A 20322-nucleotide genomic window follows, 5' to 3' on the forward strand; every position below is an offset into this window, starting at 1 on the left:
CCAATAATGGTCATTTAGTGCTGGGAAAAGCAAGACAGACAAACAAAAGAGCGATAGTATAGAAGTAAATGTCAATCACACTATTAGCATAGATTTGTGATCATTTAACAATATTTATAAGCAAGCATTTTACCTTTTCCTTTCCAAACAACAATAGCATCATATGCTTGTCTGTTTGGGTGTATGCGGTGATGTACAGCTTTCTTCTTTTGTGTTTCTCTCATGCACATAAAACTGAACCAGTTACATACTTACATTCCCAACAAGCAGCAAAGAGAAAATATTCCAAACATAAAAAAGCATTAGTGCATGAACCAAGACAAAGTCGTTGGTTTCCCAGTAAAGGAAATAGCGGGGTAGCTAAACTGCTCACAATTCATTACAATGACGTGGATGTGAACTATGAATTATTTCATGAACATTCTGTACTCCATTAGAAAATACATCTTTAGTGGGAGGGAAAAACTTTCTTTGGGAAAATTTTGTCACTTTTTAAAATATAAATTAAAATATTAATTTTTGGGGAAGAGCAAAATAGAAAAATTATGACAAATTAGTCAGAAGACAGAAATTTATCAGATTTTTATGCTTGCTTTTTGACAGTCGTGTCTTACAGCATATAAAACAAAATGTAGTTAGAACTTATGTGACTGTTAGCACTGGAATGCTCTCTCAGTAATCTTGAATAAGACAAGTATTTCATAAATATAAGTAAAAGTTGTGCCCGAGATTATATATCCTGATGATCAGAAAAAAAGAAAAAGTACTGAGAAAGAGGCATTAAAACTTCCCTATTCTAACTATGAGGTACCAGTCATTCACAATTTTTTAAAATCATTTCACGAAAATATAAAAATTCAGCAGCAAAGTTCACTTATTTGTGTGCCCACAAAAGAATGTACTTCTTTAAAAGCCAGGAATCTGGACTCATTTTGAGCTTTCACCTGTCTACACATGGGAATAAGCACTATAAAAAGGATCTACATTATTATACAATTTACAAAATTTATGGTTTCTAAAGACTGAGATTCTCCTACCCCTTCCACATTAAAGGGAACGTATTTCCAACCAAAAAATCTACATGCATGTCAAGTCAATTTCAGTTCTTGAAGTAAAGGCCATTATACCATGCTTTGAATGCTTTCATTGCTCAGACAAATGCAAGTACAAAGTGTGGTAAGTATGCGAAAATAGCAAAGCAACAGCATCATATCAGAGCAAACTTGAGCATCCTAGCACTGACATATCACTGCTGTCGAAAGAAAAATGCCAAACCACAATTGACCCTGCAATAGAGGGCAATAAAAAAATTTGCAATTCATCACTTTTGCCCTCGACAGCAACAACATCCCACAAGCTTAAAATATTTGTTTTAAATAACTATTTTTTACCCCAGGCATGACTCTGTAAGGAAAGAAATATGGGAATAAGGAATGTGCGTGTAGTAGTAGTAGTAGCTTATAAAGTTTATCTCATCACGGTCATAGTTGCCATGACCTCCACAAACACCTATAAATAATAACGTAAACATGGTTTCATAGTATGGTTAGGGTACAGCCCCTGACCCTCTGAAACACCGTAAGGGACATGGCCTCAAAATTAAACACCTATCTCCAACAGAGCAAAGAAAACTTGGAGGAGAGAGCCTTCAAAACTCCATGACAACCCAAGTTCAAGAAGATCCCATAGGTAATTTAAACCCATGTCATCCTCACCACAGACCAACAAGATACCAACAACGTAAACGTAAAAAAATAATAATACATGTCTGCTTTAGTTTTTTAAAAGCCATAATGACCAATTTCTTAACATTAAACAAAAAGAAAAGGAACTTACCAGTCGACATTCTGCCTTATATATTCGTGTTAATTTCTTTCACTTCGTAAAAAAGAGCCTGGAAAATAAAACAGGAAAAAATAAAAATTATACTGAGGCACATACGTCTATAATGCCCAACTAGACTATGCTTTGAACATTGGACAATTGCCTAAGATATCGATGACTCAGACAGGCTAGTCATCAGACTGTGTCATACATTATTAAGACTCTTGCTTGGATGCTGAATACTTTCTGAAAATCTGAGGGAAGACGAAATTTACACAAAAATGAACTCGGCAGCAAGTTACCTACAAGGAGAGAAGATTCTGGTGAGAAGGAGACACGGAACACTCTGGTCGGTGCGGATACAAGACAGGGGAGCCGGCCGGGGTGTGTGACCCTCCCACGAGTTCAACATGAAGCCAGACAAGCCTTACAGCATGAAATCATCAGCCAATCAATACTGGCACGCTATTTCCAGGCACACACTGGCTACGGGAGCATTTATTGATCCACATGGCGTGTGCAGGGGATTGGGGGGAGGGAACAGAGGATGGACACAAGCACTGGGAGCGTCTCTCTCTCTCTCTCTCTCTGTCTCTCTCTCTCTGTCTCTCTCTCTCTGTCTCTCTCTCTCTCCCTCCCTCCCCACAGTGGATGCTGAAAACCATCAGAGACAGATTTGGCTCTCGACGTCACTGCTCTTTCAGCATTCATGTCCTGTTTGCAACATTTAAGCAAAAGCTACTGAACTGAAATAGTTCATGGGGACATTTCAGAATTTGAGTCATACTGACATACGGCATCAGTTTACAAACGACGCAAAAAGAAATACAATTTAAAAAAAAAAGGGGGGGGGGATATAAATCCAAAGACAAAGGAAAAGAGCAGACCGTAAAACGAATCATTTTGCCCTCCACGCACACACGACTGATCAACTTCCTCTTCATAAAATATTCAGCAACTCTTTAGTAGCCTACAACCTTGCATGAAACAAGCAAATAGCATCAAACAAATAATATGCATACAAACCTAGTGATGTGAAAGAAAACACGAAGAACCGAATCAGCAAATGAAAATCAGAAGTCACATGTGGTATGGTTCAACACTCTTACCCATACCATACCCGTATTGATGCCGAACGTAAGAAACACACGGGACCTTCCAAGAGACTAGCCGGCACCAGACAGACACAACCCGCTGGCAAGAGAGCTGGTTGTGTGATAAATAAATCAATACTGGTGGGGGGGGAAAAAACACCCTTGGCCGTGCCCGAGCAGCACTCTCACCCCACACCCACCCCGGACTCTCTCTCTCTCTCTCTCCCTCCCTCCCCCCCCCCTCCCGCTCTCGGGGCAGACATCTGCATCCAAACTCACTGGCCACACAGGAACTAAGAAGTGACCAGAAGCCAACACACGCAACAAGAAGACATACCCATACAGGGACCGTGAACGTCAGAACAGAGCAAGACAACGTGGCCTCGAGTCCCGAGCAAAGCAGTGTAAGCAGAAACATGCGCATAACTGTCTTGCTTGTGTATTGATCAGATAAGGCATGACTAATGCTCGTGCCCAACGCATATTACAACCCGGCTCACTCCACATAGAGTGGATGAAGTCGTCATCACAAAATAACGTATTCGATGGAAACAGGGCACGTCATACCTTTAGTGTTCATAGACCCCCCCCCCCCCCCCCAATCGAACAACACATTAAAGAAAGAATAAGGAACCACCAAAAAAAAAAAGCCCGAGGAACAGTTCATTCATAGGCTGGAGAGATGTATCGATTCCCCGGGAGTTGTCAGTGTGACTCATCATACTGCTAGGATGAACTGTCACACCATCACTATGTACCACCACTTGCAAAATAAATGAAGGGGGCACGAGGGGTACTTTCTCTCCGGTAGAATGTTTTGTTGTCCGTACGTGTTGGGTACACCCCCCCCCTTTTTGAGTACGTGTGTGTGTGTGTGTGTGTGTGTGTGTGTGTGTGTGTGTGTGTGTGTGTGTGTGTGTGTGTGTGTGTAGAGGGGAGGGGTGGCCTCAGTTCGGTACAATCTCTTTAGACATAAAATCATAATAGAAAAATGTTTCTAAATTACGGTACAAATGTGATTTTAAAATGCGACGGAAGGAAAAACAGTGGAGGAGTGAGAAAGGTACAATACATTTTTCTCCCCCCTTCAACTTAAAAAAAAACACGTCACACACACACACACACACACACGTCCGATTAGCAGCAGTAGACCAAAGGCAATGTTGCCGCATACTTGAAATTAAAAACACGAATCTGCATACATGTAGTTCATAGTATGAATCATATTGTTGCCTGCCTTTTAAAGTTTCAGATAAAGAACACAATTGGAAAATCTGTATCAATAACGAACTTATACTTTTTTTTTAAAATTATAAGTGCCCCCAAACAGTGCATCTTCAAGCGTTGTTGAATGATCAGAATGAACGTCCATAAAGTCATACAGGGTTAACGCGGGAATCCAAGTCGGGGAGACAGGACCTCCTGTGCAACCGCGCGATCTTCCATAAGACTGGTCAAGTAACGGTAGGCGAGCAGCTATGAAATCTCAAGCGAAGTTGAAGATTCGAAATGTACGATAGGACCGAGGCTACCAAAATAAATCCGGTTTAGTTCCGGTATCCTCGGATAGGACCGAGCATCTTTTGCAGTGTAGGGGCTGAATAGACTAGTCACGAAACACAAACAAACACCAGGGTCGACCGTGATGCAGTCAGGCATAATACTGGCCGAAAATACTGGCACACCGCGGAAAGTTCCGTTTTAGTGAGAGGTTTACGGCATTTGCAACACGATAAGGTCAGATTATAAGTGTAGAAGATTAAAAGTGTTACAAGAGAATAACAAACACAAAAAAGAAGGGGGGGAGATAAGGACGACGGGTGTTTGATAGGAAAGAAGTAGCACACCACACAAGAGCACCCGCCAACCACCCACCAACCTTTGACGTGAGAGAGAACAAGTCTACTTGCTCGAGCTAACAATTTTTTTAAAGCAAACGACAGCGACAAAATATTATTGTTATAACAGTAACAGTGTTCATTCACCGCTGAAGGAGGAAAAAAAAGCTAGATCACAGACAAGACCGCAAAAAAGGAAATAACGAGTTTTTTTTTTTTTAAGTAAGCCTGGTAAATCAGTGGCACATTCGACCCAGACAAGACGTGGAGAACACATAAACCCGTGCTGCGCCGTGAGTTAGGGGGGGGGGGGGGTGGAGAGAGAGAGAGAGAGAGAGAGAGAGAGAGAGAGAGAGAGGGGGAGAGAGGGAGAGAGAGAGATGGGGCGGACAAAGAAATAGAGACGGGGGAGAGGGGGGGAGAGAGAGAGAGAGAGAGAGAGAGAGAGAGAGAGAGAGAGAGAGAGATGGGGCGGACAAAGAAATAGAGACGGGGGAGAGGGGGAGAGAGAGAGAGAGAGAGAGAGAGAGAGAGAGAGAGTGTTTGACAAGAGAGAGAGAGAGAGAGAGAGAGAGAGAGAGAGAGAGAGAGAGAGAGAGAGAGAGAGAGAGAGAACACAGTACGCGTTTCCATAGATTTGAGAGGAGCGCATGCAACAATTACCTGGTCGGCTCTCTCTCTGACTCAGCCTTGCACCACCTCATCTTCTTTCCCGATCAATACAAGCCAAAGCCATTAATACATTTCTCATGCTTGCACCAATATCGTCACAGGTACATGTTTCATTTGTTCCGAAAAGTCAATTCTCTGAAGTCGCCACAATTCCGCATTCTGGGTAAATTTAACAGTGGGCCTACGTGTCTCAACTCACAACTGTACAGATTGTTTTTAATTTCTTGGCGCAATTTTTTAATGATCATGGACCTGACAAGACTAAGAAAACGCTTTAAAAATGCTTATTTGGTAATATTAACCTCATTTAAAACATTTTTTACACGTCATCCACTATGTCACCAACATATGAAATTAAATTGACAAGATTATAAGAATGTAACACACACATAAGAATCAGGATATCACCAAAATGTCAAGACTAAAGTAAATCTTGGCCAATTCAGAAGTTCTCGTTGACCTTACAACATAATTTTCTGTCATAAAAATCAAATAAACTGTGCTATCTTTGAAAAAGAGATCTGTTGCAGTATTTGTAGTGCACTGACAATGCTGCTGAAAGAAAAACATAGGAAGTTTCTTTTCTTTAAAAAAAACCTGTGCAGAAAACTTCAGGCACAACAATACAATTATGCAAATTATAAAACAATCAGCGTACTTATGCTAACCAAAATTCATTTCTTTAACCTTGCCTTGTGGGAAGTAAGTGTGAACATGACAAACCACTGTCATAGTTTTTGGGGCAACCTACAGAAGAATCATCTGAAAGAAAATAACTTTGTATTTGAAATAACTATATATGGGTTATTCAAAAGTTGATTTTCAAGAGAAGACATTCCTGCCAATTAAAAGTTTTCATTTGCCCAAATCAACAGAATTCAGCTCAACCATTAGAGAACAAGAACTGAATCACCTCGCTGGAGTTACAGGAGTCATGCTGAAGTTAATGGCTGATGAAACGTTGGCTACAGCAAGAGCAGTGACTGAGACTGAATCGAGAACAGCAAAATGACATTATATAGACCAGTCTAGACATTTCAGCATGTAGTATTACGAAGACATTGCAAACGTTTTTAGTAAGCACTATGAACTGTAGCAGTAAAATTAATGAGTCATCCAACCTCACAAAAGGTTGTTAAACATTTATCTAAATTCTTGTTTTTTATGCCCCCAATCGACACAAACAAAAGGACTGAAAAGAATGTCACTATCACTGCTTAAAATTTTTTCAGCAAGTCACCAAAATGTTAGACACAACAATAAAGCCACTTGCTGTTGAAAATATCCACTGATCTACCTTGAGAAAAGGTTTGGTTTAAAAGTCATGGGTCCACCAACTACAGTACCTTTTTGTGAAATCTAGTGCTCGAAGCCCTTCAATATACTCCCCACCCTGTTGCCATCTAAGTCATCTAAACTAAACTTGCTCATTCCAGTCAGACTAAATTGGAACATTGTGGTTAGGAAAGAACTTGAGCATACCATCAAAATGACATAATAAGAATTAAAGCCAGACAATATATTTTCATTCATTCTGTACATAAAAATCAAATGAACTAGTCAACAATTATAATTATTGAAAGAACATTCCCAAAAATGGGACAATGGGCGGCAATGAAAGAGTTATACCTTATAATGGTTCCCAACAGTTTTTAAGTAGTATACACCGAACAAACACAGTGGATTAAGCGACTCTTGATGTAGAATCATTTCTCTCCATTTCATCATGGCGCATGTATGTTACATTGCAGTGTCGATCATACAACAGTCTACATTGTTCTAAACCAAAGAGAAGATAAATCAATAGTTATCTGGAACAGACATCAAGCAAAACAATCTCCAGTACAATGTTATTATTACTTTACGATAACTCCCACCTCACACTAAGGTATTGTATAACACTTTAGTTTAACTGTTCATTTTTAACCGTTTTACACCAATTTCAACTTAACATCCATCACAATGTATTATTAGTTTTTAAATCTATGAAATAATTGCACAGTACTATTACAATGTGTGGTGGGATTGTTCATGGGCTCCTGTATCGCTTGTTCGTTGGATTACTTTGCCAGAATAGCACAATTTTATCCACAGGACAAAGAAAGTACGATCATTTTTTAAGGGAAGTGTCCTTCCAGATGAGGCTGTGAGCAAGTAAATGAGTTTTAAAAAATCATTCTGCTTGGGCTTCCAACAGGTTTGAGAATTTCTTGAAAAAAACATGGACTTGTAATGGTTTTAGTGGTGTTCAGAAGACAAAATTACACTAATTTGGCCCCTAAAAATAGTGTGTATCTGCATGCAGGAGTGATAGTAAAAATGTAACCAATGTTTTTAAAAGGAAAAAAATAAGATTAAAAAATATAGGTTAGGTTGGGGCAAATTCGGCAATGGGGCAACTTCGACAGCCTCAACTTAAGACTTGGCTTTTGCAAATCATTTGACCCCTGTGTCATGGAATTATCAAAGCCCACTTTAATTGGTCGCTCATTTGATTCTATATAAAAATAAAATTTATGCTTCCTAGGCTTCCACTTGTTTCCATTTTTAGGCCGAAAGCTCCAGAAAACACCCATCCAAGTTCAGCACTCAATCAGCGCGTACTTTTCATTCTTGAAGAAAAAAATCAGTGCTTCACCCGTCATTTACTTTCTCATGCACGCCTATTTTCTTGTTTGAAAATATTTATCAGTTATGTATAACGAAAGTTTGGTATTCTTAGGTTCATTTAAATCCATCTAGAATTAGAAATATATAGATCTAGATTATATGAAGGAAGTGCCTACGTTCTCTTGGGTTTTTTTGTTTTAGTAGGTTTTACGGCGTTCACAACTGCTTTAGGTCATATGAGCGCCAGAAGATTAGAGGTGTTACAAGAGAGTAACAAACATAAAAAAGAAGGGGAGATAAGGACGATAGATGTTTGATAGGAAAGAAGAAGCAAACCACACCAGAGCAACCGCCAACCACCCACCTATGTTCTCTAATGTTAGAGAACGTACACGAGCTGTCTACGTTCTCTAATATTCAGTGCTTCCAATTTTCCGCCACTTTTTAGTTTCCTCCAGACCTTATCTGCCGATCCGATGCCCACCGTCTCATTGATACCCCCCCCCCCCCTTGTTTCTGAGTTTCTCACTTTCATCGTTGTAAAAAAACTTCTACATCTTGATCTATGTTGCGGTGCCTTTCCTGAAACAGTGCTGTAAATATGAAGCTTAATCTACCTTCGCTGTTGGAAGTTCTGATGGCCAAATGGACAGCGTGTCTGCGTTTGAAGTCTAATAATTATTTTATGAGCATGGAAACGAATCCCGGTCACAGAAGTTTTTTCTTCTTCTCCTCCTCTCGACTGACCGACCAACAATTTTTCCCCATTATAATTATAATTTGTTGCTTCGTAGTTTTTTTTATGTAATGATGAAGCATGCACATTCTGGTTTTGTCCCCAAGAGGAGCTTTTTACCAACAAAGTAGGCCTATACTTTTCCTTTTACCAATTAGGCCTGGTTAAGGCTCAATAGTGGCTTTCCTTGGTCTGTGAGTCTATTTTTTTAATTTTTTTTTTAATTTTAGGCTCCTGAGAAGAAAAGAAAAAAAGGAGTAGTTTTTTTTATCATCCTGTATTTCTGTACAGTTCTTTTCATCTGTTTGTCTTAGTTGTTCAACAGCATGCTTTAGACATTTTTTTCTATACTTTACCCAACCAAAAATCACTGAGAGACATGTCAGGATTCTTCCTGCTCATGCTCGTTTCGCGGTAGCGGAGTTTAGCGGAGAAAATGGCAGTAGCGGAAATCCGCTAAATGGCGGCATATTGAGATCCATAACAGTAAAACTATATTATGGGACCCCAACCTGCAGGGGCGATCAATTCGATTAAGACGAGGTATTCCCCCTCCCCCTCACCTCCTTTGCCCCCTCCTCTGGGCTCCTGACTCTCTGCAGCCTTTCTGCCACACCCTTGGGTAAGAAAGATCACGTTGGACAGGTTCCTGTTTTACACAGTTAAACTTGTAGTATAGGCTAGAAAAAACGCAAAGGCGGAAATTGAAAGTGAACGTTTGTACAGATGGCCGTATTATAATACAGGCGGCCATCATGGCAAGTTCGACTGTACAGACGAACCTGTCTAAGTGACTCTTGTACAGATTCAACTTCAAAATTATAAACTTTCCCTCCCAACTAGATCTAGATTCTAGACAGAATCGCAAGGTAGACTAGATCCAACCAGAAAAAAAATTCCATCTTAGACATGAGAATTGGTTGGGTGGGGTCCATCGGTCCAGCTTGTAGAGTAACAGTGGGATCAAAGTCAAAGGTCACCTGTCTGGTCAGGGAGCAGTGTGGTCAAAACTTCACACCTCCCAAATCCAAACCCAAGCTAGGCTCTCTGATGTATTGTCAGTCTTACTTTTTAAATTCATTGACATTAAGTCTTTGCCATATAGACCTACGACATAGGGCCACTGTCTGACCAATTAAAATATTGACTTATTACAGTCACTCAATTGGACAATATAAACTCAAGAAAACCAGCAATCAAACTCTTTAAAAAAATATAATTCGATTTTGGGAACACAACTCCAGGACCAGGTTTCCGCAAGCAAAGCTACACTACGCCACCAGTGCCAGTAAAAACGCTCGTCTGGTTAATGTTGTCATGATATTCCGTGACAGATCTAGAAATCTCTAGATCTAGAGATCTAGAAAATCTAGATCTTAGTTATTTATGCTAACTCAGAGTAAAAAGGAGCAGAAAAAGCACCCCCTTTAAAAAAAATTTTTTCCTCTATTGCATAGATCTAGATATTAGAATCTAGATCTAGTCTAGATCTGTCCATGTTCTAACTCAAGCAAATTGGGTCTCGGGCTGTTGAATTTTTTAATGGAGACATCTGTGCATCACTCATAAATCTTGAATAGATCTACCACTAAAAAAATGAAGTGACTATTTCTCCAAACGCTCGAGAAAATAAACCTGACCTCTATTTCTCCTAACGGTTTCCGTTGAACCGTTCTCTAGATTTTTTGGTTATTTGAGAGATTTCGGCGTCATTTTTCTTTCTGCCATTCGGCGAGGACTGGGAGGAATTATTTTTTTGCATTGAATTCAATTTGTAGAGCTAGAGATTTGTAAATGTCTGAATATTCAGATACTTCAAATTGAAGTTCAATTGTGGAAGGGGCAACCTTCCCTGACTATACTTCATTTGAAAATGCCTTCAAAGGGTACTGCGAGAAAACAAGACTGCACGACCTTGGCAGAGGCAATCTCTCTCTCTCTCTCTCTCCTGGCACTGTGGCTTCATAAACGGTCAGCGATGCTGACAGCACGCAGGAACTCAACACTCGCCCGTGGGTCCTTGAAAAGTGCCGAAAGTGGGTTACTGAAATGTCCCAGCAGACAGGTTCTAGCGCGATAGCTGGCGGGACATCTCAGGAACACATGGTCCATAGTTTCGTCCTCCTCCTTACAGGCTCGACAGGACGGATCTGGGTTGTCCGCTGGCGCAATTTTGTGGAGATATGATCTCAGCTTGGGCGATTTTCCACCAGTTCTCATTTGGGAGAGAAGCCGGCAGTCCTGCCGTCTGAGTGAGGCCTCAAGCTGGTATGACGGCGGCTGGGCAAACGGCAGTTTGGGTTTCGCCTCTCTTTTCCACTTTGCGCGGGTCGATCAGTGGATGACGGCTTTAGCCGTCGAGAAATCGATTGGCGTGTCAATCTGGGTAAGCGCTGTTGCTTCTTTGGCGATGCTGTCAGCTTCCTCGTTCCCAGCCAGTCCAGCGTGGCCTGGAATCCACTGTAAGTGGATGGAACATTCAGAGCGTTGACAGAGGGTGAGCAGATGTTGCCAGATTGAGCAGGCCACCTTTTCCGATTGGTTGGTAGGGCCGTATGAGAGGCGCATGACTGCTGACCTAGAATCAGTGTATACATGGATGCATACACTGTTTGGAAGGCTGCCTGCAGTATGTAGTGCCACAAGCATGTCAAGCGCTGTGTCGAGAGCTACAAGCTCAGCCCTGTAGCTGGAACAATACCGGCCCGCAGGTACACGTTGGTCGAGTTCGGTATCACCGGTCTTGATCAGTATTCCACTTCCTCCATACTCAGTACCGAGCTCAGCTGAACCGTCAGTCCAGACTTCTACATCGGGCAGGGGGAGCGAACGAATTGTAGCCTCTGCTGCTGCTTTCCTGACAGCTGGTTCATTAGCACGCTTGCAGTCGACAACAAGATCAGTGCTAAAAGTCACGTTGTATGATGCAGCCTTCCACGGTTGTGTGTGGGGTAAAACAACCAGCTCCTCATGTGGTTACGTATCCAGTTCAGTTTCGGCTACGAGGTTCTGGGCATGCTTTCTCCAGTTCGACTTGCCTGTCCGCGTGGGCACTGATTTTGTTGTGGAGGCTTTGCGTTGGATTGTTGCAGGCAGACGCATGGACTTCTCGAATGAGATGGCAGTCAAGGCATCAGCTCTATGTCTAGTGGTAAAATGTCTGCTTCGATGAGGAGGCTGTCCACACGAGTATCCTTTGAGCAGCCTGTGATGATTCTTGCTGCTTTATTCTGCTTTCTTTCCAGTTTCTGCAGGTTGGAGGGTTTGGCAAGAGGCATGTAGGCAGGGGCACAATAGTCGACAGCTGACCGACAAGTAGCATAATATATAGGCTTTATGCATTCCCTTGAGGCACCCCAGGTGGTGCCTATAAGGGCTTTCAATGGTCGAAGTCTGCTTGACAGTTTTAGCTCAAGGTTTTGGATGTGGGCGTTGGAGGATAGAGTACGATCAAGTGTGACCCCAAGTAAGGTGGGGTTGGAGTTGAAGGTGGTGGGGGAGCCTTTGAGTGAGAGTGCTGGTTTTCGCTTGGCCTCCTGGGTGCTGGTGGTGAAGAGGGTGCACTCTGTTTTCTCCGTACTGATCTCCATCTTGTTTTGCTTTGCCCACTGCTCAGGTAAGTTTATGGCTGCTTGGACACTGTTTTCAGCCTGATTTATGTCTTCGTTGGTGGCGTATATTGTATAGTCATCAGCATAGAGTCCCGTCTTCACGGCTTCAGGCAGGCCTGCTTCAATATCATCAATGAAGACAAAGAACAGTGTGGAGGACAGGACGCTGCCCTGGGGGACTCCCTGCTCGAAACGGCGACGCCTGCTTGTTGCATTGCCATGCTCGACGCAGGCGTATCTGTCTCTGAGGAACGAACCTATCCATTGGGTGATGCGGCTGGGAGTAGATTTCTCAATCATCTTCTCCATTAACCTCGTGCGCCATACCTTGTCAAAGGCACGCGAGAAGTCCACGAGGGCTAGTACAGTTCGTTTCATTTTGGGACGAGCCTGGAATCCATCGGAGATATGTTGTGTTAGGCACAGGACTTGGTCTTCAGTAGACTGCAGTGGCGGAGGGTAGTGAAGGGCTCACGGGCTTGAGCCCCCCCCCCCCCCCCACCCCCCACCCCCACCCCAAAGTAAATGAAAGTTTCTTAAAAATGAAATAAGTGGTTGAAACCGTTGTGGCTGCACGCAATGAACATAGAGTGATCAACTTGACGGCTTGCTCGTTTATCCAATCACTGTTGTCACCACTTACAACAGTGGAAACCTGATATAACAGAAATGGTGGGAGTAGAGAAAAAGTCCTGTTTTATCCGATCCCTGTTGATTCAGAAATGCAAGGAAAGTAAGCATTGTGGACTAATCTAGCTGTACTTATTCATGGGTAGTTTCCTTTGCCACAAGTACCCACAAACAGGGGTTTTGGCACCAACTTTCTCCTTACCTCACATCAGAAGAGCTTGGTCCACAGCATCTGCATCGGGTAGTCTCATCTTCTTTCGATCCAGAGCAAACTTTCGATTGGAGTATGCTGCCACTATCTTCTCTCTAACCTTGATAAATGGTGTGAATCGACCCTTGTTGAAAGTCGAACTGACGACAAATCTCTGCCAGTGGAGCTAGCTTTTTGTCAACAGCCTGGATTATTTCATAATTTTTTGGTCAATTGAAAGGCATTTTCTCTTGCGCTTGACATCGTTGGTGACAGTAGACACACTGCGCGTGCGTATTGCTAGGTTTCGGGCTAGATCGAGGTCAGCCGCACTCCGCAGCCCTCTCTCGCTTCACACGCTGCGTATGCTTGCAGTGGCATGCTCCATCACTGCGTTACTCTCTCTCTCTCACTTTTTACACATTGTTAACGAGCCTTTGTCCCTGCTATAAACGGTTGGGCTCCGATGGGGCCCTGGTTATTGTCGATAACTTCCATAGAGACAAAGAGTAGGAAAAATCAGGGATTTTAAAAATCCCTGTTATTACCGGGCCTGTTATATATGGTTTCCACTGTATAGTAACCTAACAGCCAATCAAAGTGTCTTTAGGGCTCAGGACAGGATTAGCCCATTCCCACGGCCCTTCCGTAATGCAACTTTTTTTGTAAAACAGTAGAAGACTAGAAAAAAGAACACTTTTCTGAGGGCTCATATGCTCTCCTAGCCCTGACAATGGGGTGAAAGTTTACGACACACTTTCCACCAGTGACACAGATACCTATGCGCTCATTGGACCTTTGTTAGGTGCGTTCTACATTCCGCTACTACTAGTACTACAAGGCCAACTAATCAAGCTCATTCATATATATGGAATATGTTAGAAGTGCTGTGTGTGTTTGTGTTTATCCCGCTGAGATTAAACAGTATAAATCACGTCAAACCACTTTTAAGGCATTCTTTTCAACCAGAAGAATCTAACTAAGAACAAGGAGATGGAAGACAAAGGTGACTCTTTTCGTTTGAATGGTTCTCAAATACTGTGGCTCACCCTGAGTATTACTGCTGGGTCGGGAGCGCAAGAACGGAACTGAATCGCCACTCTCGCCTGCGGAATGCGATTCACTTCAGCGGAACGCCAAACGATTCTCGATTCACTCCCCTGTCGCTGTCACCACCTTGTGACTTGTTTAACCTACTGCTGAGTCGAGTCACGAGCGCAAGAACGGAACGGAACACTTAGTATGGCTCCCCTTATTTTATAAAAGATGGTATAGTCCAACCCCCCTATTAAAACAAAATGAACGGGGTCCAACCAATAGATAGAAGGAATTTTGCGGAGCCATCGTTTTTGCGAATCATGGGGTTGGTGGGGGGGTGGGGGGTGAATTTATGGGGGTCACTAATTGAGGTCAGTAGATAGAGCAGCGCAACAAAGGTTGTGGCGCGGAGAGGATGGCGGGACAACAAGAGTGGGACTCGCGCTCGCCAAGTGGTGTTGATATGACACTGTTCCGTGGATATGACACTGTTCCGTTTTAGTCAGTGTTCCGCCACAGTTCCACGAGCGCTCACGTACTCGTGATTCTTTGAAGCCGACTGAATCGCGAATCGCCACTCTCAAATTTGGTGAGCAGGATCAGCCCTACTGAGTATAGACAAGTTAGTATTGTTTAGGGCTTTTAAAATTGCTGCTATTTTGTGGTAAAGACGTGGTAGCAACCGTAGCCCCATCCAAATTTTCATCCACCCACCGCCACTGGACCTTGGCAATAACCTATAATTAATTTAGTCACCCCTAAAGCAAAAACTAAAGGAAGTGTATACAGACCCGGTAACCGGGAACAAAATCATGAAGTATACAGACCCGGTAGGAGAAATCTTTTATGATTTCCGAAAGTTTCAGCGCCCTCTTGGCTCAGGGTAGACCTACGGTCTTCTTCTATCTATCTATGGCCTTGGTCTAGATCTAGACAGACAGACATAAATCATTGATCTAGTTTCGTGGCCTAGATCTAAATGAAGATTGTCTTTTCGATGAACGATCGTTTTTCCTCCGTTTTGGAGTAGGAGGAATCACAATTTGAAGAAAAGAACAATCACAATGTCATAATTTCAATCGAGAAGTCACCCTCTCTATTTCTGTTCTCTCTCCCCTCTTTTTCTGCCTGCCTCTCTCTCTCCCCTCTGTGTGTATCTCTCGCCTTCTCTTTCTCTTTGTCTCTGCCTTTCTTTCTCCCCACCTAGATCTAGATCTATTTTCCACTCTATCTTTCTCTCGTTCCCTCCTGTGAACTGGGGTATGTGACATTTGGCCGGCTTTATTTCTCCTAACGCTCGGGAAAATAAACTTGAACTCTATTTCTCCGAATGGTTTCCGTTCTCGAGATCTGTTGCGGAGTGGCCAGTGTGTGTGTGCGTGTGTGTGAGTGAGTTTGTGAGTGAGTGTGTGTGTGTGTGTGTGAGCGCGCGCGCGCGCGCGCGTGTGTGTGTAAGATGTGAACAGGGTGTGGAGGGATTTTTTTTGTTTACATGAAGGATTTTAGTTTTTGCTGGAATGCAAAATAGGTTACAGTTACTGCCAAGGTCGATCAGTCTTGTTTTCTCGCAGTACTTTTTTAAGGCATTTTCAAATGAAGTATAGATCTAGTCCGGGAACATTGCCCCAACCAGAACTGAAGTATACTGAATATTCAGACATTTAAAAATTTCAAGCTCTAGAAATTGAATTCGATGCAAAAAAAATGCTTCTTCCGAGTCTTCGCAGAATGGCAGAATGAAAGATGACGTCTAAATCTTGCAAATAAACAAAAAAACTCGAGAACGGAAACCATTAGGAGAAATATAGAGTTCAAGTTTATTTTCCCAAACGTTCGGAGAAATAATCACTTCGTATACACATTTTGCTAGCTCGCCCTCCTGTTCTCTCTCTCTCTCTACGCTGAAACATTCCGAAATCACAAAAGATTTCCCCTACCGGGTCTACTATACTACTTCGCGACTCTGATGTTCCCAGTTACCGGGTCTGTATACACTTCGAAAACTAAAATCCTTAATGTAAATAAAAAAACAAAATAAAAAGTCCCTATACACCCCCCCCCCCTTTCACACCTTACACACACACACACAAACGCACACAGACAAACACAAACACACGCATGTGAACCACTTCATTTGCAAATAACCAACAAATCTCGAGAAGGTAAACCGTTCGGAGAAAGAGTTCAAGTTTATTTTCCCGAGTATTCGGAGAAACAGCCGGCCAAAAAAAACTTTTAAAAAACTGTCGTTCCCTGGCCCCTGGCGGTTAGGCCCACCCGGGTAAAGCATCAGAGAATAGAGGCCTGTCCGTTATAGGAGACAGAGCCCCATTCAAAGTAAACAAAAACTTATCATATATTTGCATCTTGCAAATTTATAACCAAAAAATCTAGAGAACGGAAACCGTTCGGAGAAGGGAGTGTATACAGACCCGGTAACCGGGAACAAAATCACAAAGTACACACCCGGTAGGGGAACTCTTTTGTGATTTCGGAAAGTTTCAGCGCCCTCTTGGCTCAGGGTAGACCTAGGTTCTTCTAGATCTATGGCCTAGATCTAGATCTAGACAGACAGAGACATAAATCATTGATTTAGTTTAGAGGCTAGCCTAGATCTAGATCTAAATGACGATTGCCGATATCTTTTCGATGAACAATCGTTTTTCCTCTGTATTGGAGTTGGAGGAATCACAATTTGAAGAAAAGAACAATGTCATAATTTCAATCGAGCAGTCACCCCCTCTCTCTCTCTCTCCTGTGTATCGCCCGCCGTCTCTTTTTCTTTGTTTGTCTCTGTCTTTCTTTCTCCCCACCTATTTTTCACTCTGTCTTTCTTTCGTTCCCTCCTGCCAACTGGGGCATGTCATACATTTTGCTAGCACCCCCCCCCCCCCCTCTCTCTCTCTCTCACACACAGACACTACCGGGTCTGGGCGCTGAAACTTTCCGAAATCACAAAAGAGTTCCCCTACCGGGTCTGTACTTCGTGACTGTTCCCGGGTCTGTATACACTTCGTTCTGAAAAATAGTCACTTCGTATACATTTTGCTAGCTCGCCCCCCTGTTCTCTCTCTCTCTCTCTTACACACACACACACCAACACTAACTAACACGCACACACTAGATCTAGATCTACCTGGTCTGGGCGCTGAAACTTTCCGAAATCACAAAAGATTTCCAGCGCTTTTTCGGTAGTTCCCACCCCGCAATTGTTATTCGCTGGTTTTGGCCTCAAGAGTGGGGGGTTTTAGGGGGGCTTGCCCCCCTGTCCTAATAAAAATGTGGTGGGGGGTTTCAGGGGTGCATGCCCCCCTGAATTTTACCATAATTTGATGTTTTGCAGTTGTTAGGTTTGATATCTTAGCTCGCATCAAACGTATAGATCTCGATGTAGGTCAGGCTCAAAATATAAGGGGGGTGGGAACTACCGAAAAAGCACCAGATTTCCTGTACCGGGTCCACTATTAGATCTAGACTCTAAATCTAGATCTACTGCGCGACTTTGATGTTCCTGGTTACCGGGTCTGTACACACTTCGAAAACTAAAATTCTTATGTAAACAACAAAAAAAAAAAAAATCCCTAGCGTCCCCCCCCCCCCTGTTCACACCAGACACACACACACAACAAACACACAAACTTGACAAACACACACTGACCACTTCATTCGCAAATAACCCAACAAATTTCGAGATGGTAAACCGTTCGGAGAAATAGAGTTCAAGTTTATTTTCCCGAGCATTCGGAGAAATAGAATCTAGATCTAGAGCCGGCCAAAAAAAACCCAAAAAAAACGTCGTTCCCTGGCCCCTGGCGGTTTTAATGCCTACCCGGGTAAAGTACCGTAAAGCATAGCAGACAGTGTAGACTAGAGGTCTGTCCGTTATTTGGAGACGGCCCCATTGAGGATTCAAAGTAAACAAAAACGTAACATATATTTGCATACGAACCTGTAGCCTGTGTGCACCTTTTGTTCTTTGCTGTCGGAGTTGATGCACTCACTCAAGGAAGATAAAACAGAAGCAGTTCGCTGAAAATGATGAGTTCACTGGCGCGCGTCGATACACACAGAAACGAGACCCGCTTTCACTCAGTCGGTCAGTCAGGCCTTTCAGTTAGGGCTGCCAGGTTAATTAGAAATGAGAAGCCAAAATTGAAAAGAACCTTGGATCAAAAACCAGCCCAACATTTTAAGTGCGGCTTTGTTTTTCATTGTGCACGTGTAACATTACACATTAGCCTATTATTATTATCATAGAAATGAATGTGCACATTTCATATTTTGCCATTTATGAAACTCAAATGATTCAGTCACATTATTTAAAGCCATATAAATGGCAGTTACCTAACTATAAAAGGGAGAGGATAAGTTTGTTTTGCCTTTTTGAGTCGTCAGTAAACTTTCGCTACGTGTGTATCATTTAAAAAAATTTCAGTGAAGGCCTAAAAATATTATTTTTCGTATTCTACTCCACCCCACTCCCAATAAGATACGAAGCACCAAGTAGACGCAGTTACTAGAACTACGAGTATTTGCGACAAGCAATCCGTCTCCGTCTAAGATAATAGACCATGTTTATTGTTTGGCCTATAATATATTATATAGGTCTATGTATGTTCACATTATCACAGGAGATCGGTCCACACCACCAACTGTTATAAGTGAAAATGAAGTAGGCCTATGGTGACAAGTTGTTTTTTTCCCTGAGGGAGAAGAATCGGGTGGACTTTAGGTATAGCAGTTATGCTGTCCTCCAACTGTACGAATTTGGAAGACAACATTTTGTACAGCTATCCCAAGGCCACGGTGTTGAGCATATCCGTAGGCCTACCAAAATGTGCATTGCCATGCGCAGTTAGGAATTAGGAGTAAGCTACAGATGATTTCACTGTACACCCCTGAAAGCATGCTTTTGTGAGGTGTGTAGACCACGGCAAGATGACAAGAACAGGCAGCTGCATCAGCTCTAGTAATGAATAATGGGGGATGGGGAAGGAGAGAGAGAGAGAGAGAGAGAGAGAGAGAGAGAGAGAGAGAGAGAGAGAGAGAGAGAGAGAGAGAGAGAGAGAGAAGAGAGAGAGAGAGGGGGGGGAGAAAGTTTGTGTTTGTTTATGCAAGAGAGAGAGAGAGATGGAGAGAGAGAGAAAGAGAGAGAGAGAGAGAAAGAGAGAGAGAGGGGGGGGGGAGGAGGAAGAGAGAGAGGGAGAGAGAAAGTAAAAAATTGTCCATAATTTTCTAAAATCTGCATATTATATTGCTGAAGATGACTAACTTCACTGTGTGCTTCCCAGGAAGTTGAGATTGCTTCAGAATGTTTAGGTCTGCTGGGGGTAATTCTGTAGATTGTAAAGCGCACAGAGCTTGCTGATGAGCGGGAATTTGCGCTATACAAATTAAATACCAAAATAATATGCTATCTATACAGTGGTGTCCACGGTCACTTGATTGAGACAATAAGAAAGACAGAGAAAATAAAAGCAAGCCACGTCGTTCTGTCGCTTACAAACCTTGCAAATGCTGAGGGTGGTTCTTTTTATTTTTTCATGTTCTTCTTCTCAAACGATCACCAAACAGTTGATGGGGGGCTCTGGTGGCCCAGAGGTTAAGGAGTTAACCTCTCATTCAAAGGTCCCGGGTTCGAATCCGGGTAGCGACCGAAACATTAAAATTTCTTCTCTAAAATTATCTCCATTCTCCTTTTTCCCTGCTCTCTAGCAATATTCTGTCGTCTGCTTTCGTCTCCACTTTCTGCCCTCACCCCCTCACCTCCTTTACCACTTCTTCTCGGCTCTTTACTCTTTCTGCGGCCTTGCTACTGCTATTCCTTGACTCCTTCTTACCTGCTGTCTTTCAGCCACACCCCTGATCTTCTGGAAGGAAAGACCTACACCTAACCTTCTCGGACAAGGGCGAAAAATCTCGGAGGTATCGTGTGCAGGTTGCGCACGTTAAAGATCCACTGATGATCTAAAATCGATAATATAAGAGTAAGCTTCGGCCACCACCCGGGCAAAATTCAAAATTTCCTACCAACCGAAAAATATTTAATGTGTCCCGTGTGCTCAGCTGTGTACTAACC

The 20322-nt window shown here is 42.7% G+C and overlaps 1 protein-coding gene across 15 annotated transcripts in view; it reads right to left on the minus strand.

The window, feature by feature from the left end:
• The window catches only part of LOC101848886 (stathmin), a 36941-nt gene extending 18585 nt beyond the window's left edge, over nucleotides 1-18356 (minus strand). The window contains exons 1-3 of one of the 15 annotated variants that reach the window (XM_005098476.3): nucleotides 18193-18356; nucleotides 1837-1894; nucleotides 134-250 (exon numbers count right to left, since the gene is read on the minus strand). In XM_005098476.3, coding sequence (XP_005098533.1) covers nucleotides 134-250; nucleotides 1837-1846 — 127 coding nt within the window. In that variant the 5' untranslated portion in view covers nucleotides 1847-1894; nucleotides 18193-18356. Of the gene's footprint in view, nucleotides 1-133; nucleotides 251-1836; nucleotides 1895-2126; nucleotides 2269-2850; nucleotides 3074-3255; nucleotides 3279-18192 lie in introns of those variants that run through there. The other 14 variants (XM_005098468.3, XM_035969793.1, XM_005098470.3 and 11 more) reach the window with 14 other exon arrangements.
• Between the last annotated feature and the right edge of the window lie 1966 nt (nucleotides 18357-20322).

This window comes from Aplysia californica, unplaced genomic scaffold (genome assembly GCF_000002075.1).
Source record: "Aplysia californica isolate F4 #8 unplaced genomic scaffold, AplCal3.0 scaffold00184, whole genome shotgun sequence".
NCBI lineage: Eukaryota > Metazoa > Mollusca > Gastropoda > Aplysiida > Aplysiidae > Aplysia > Aplysia californica.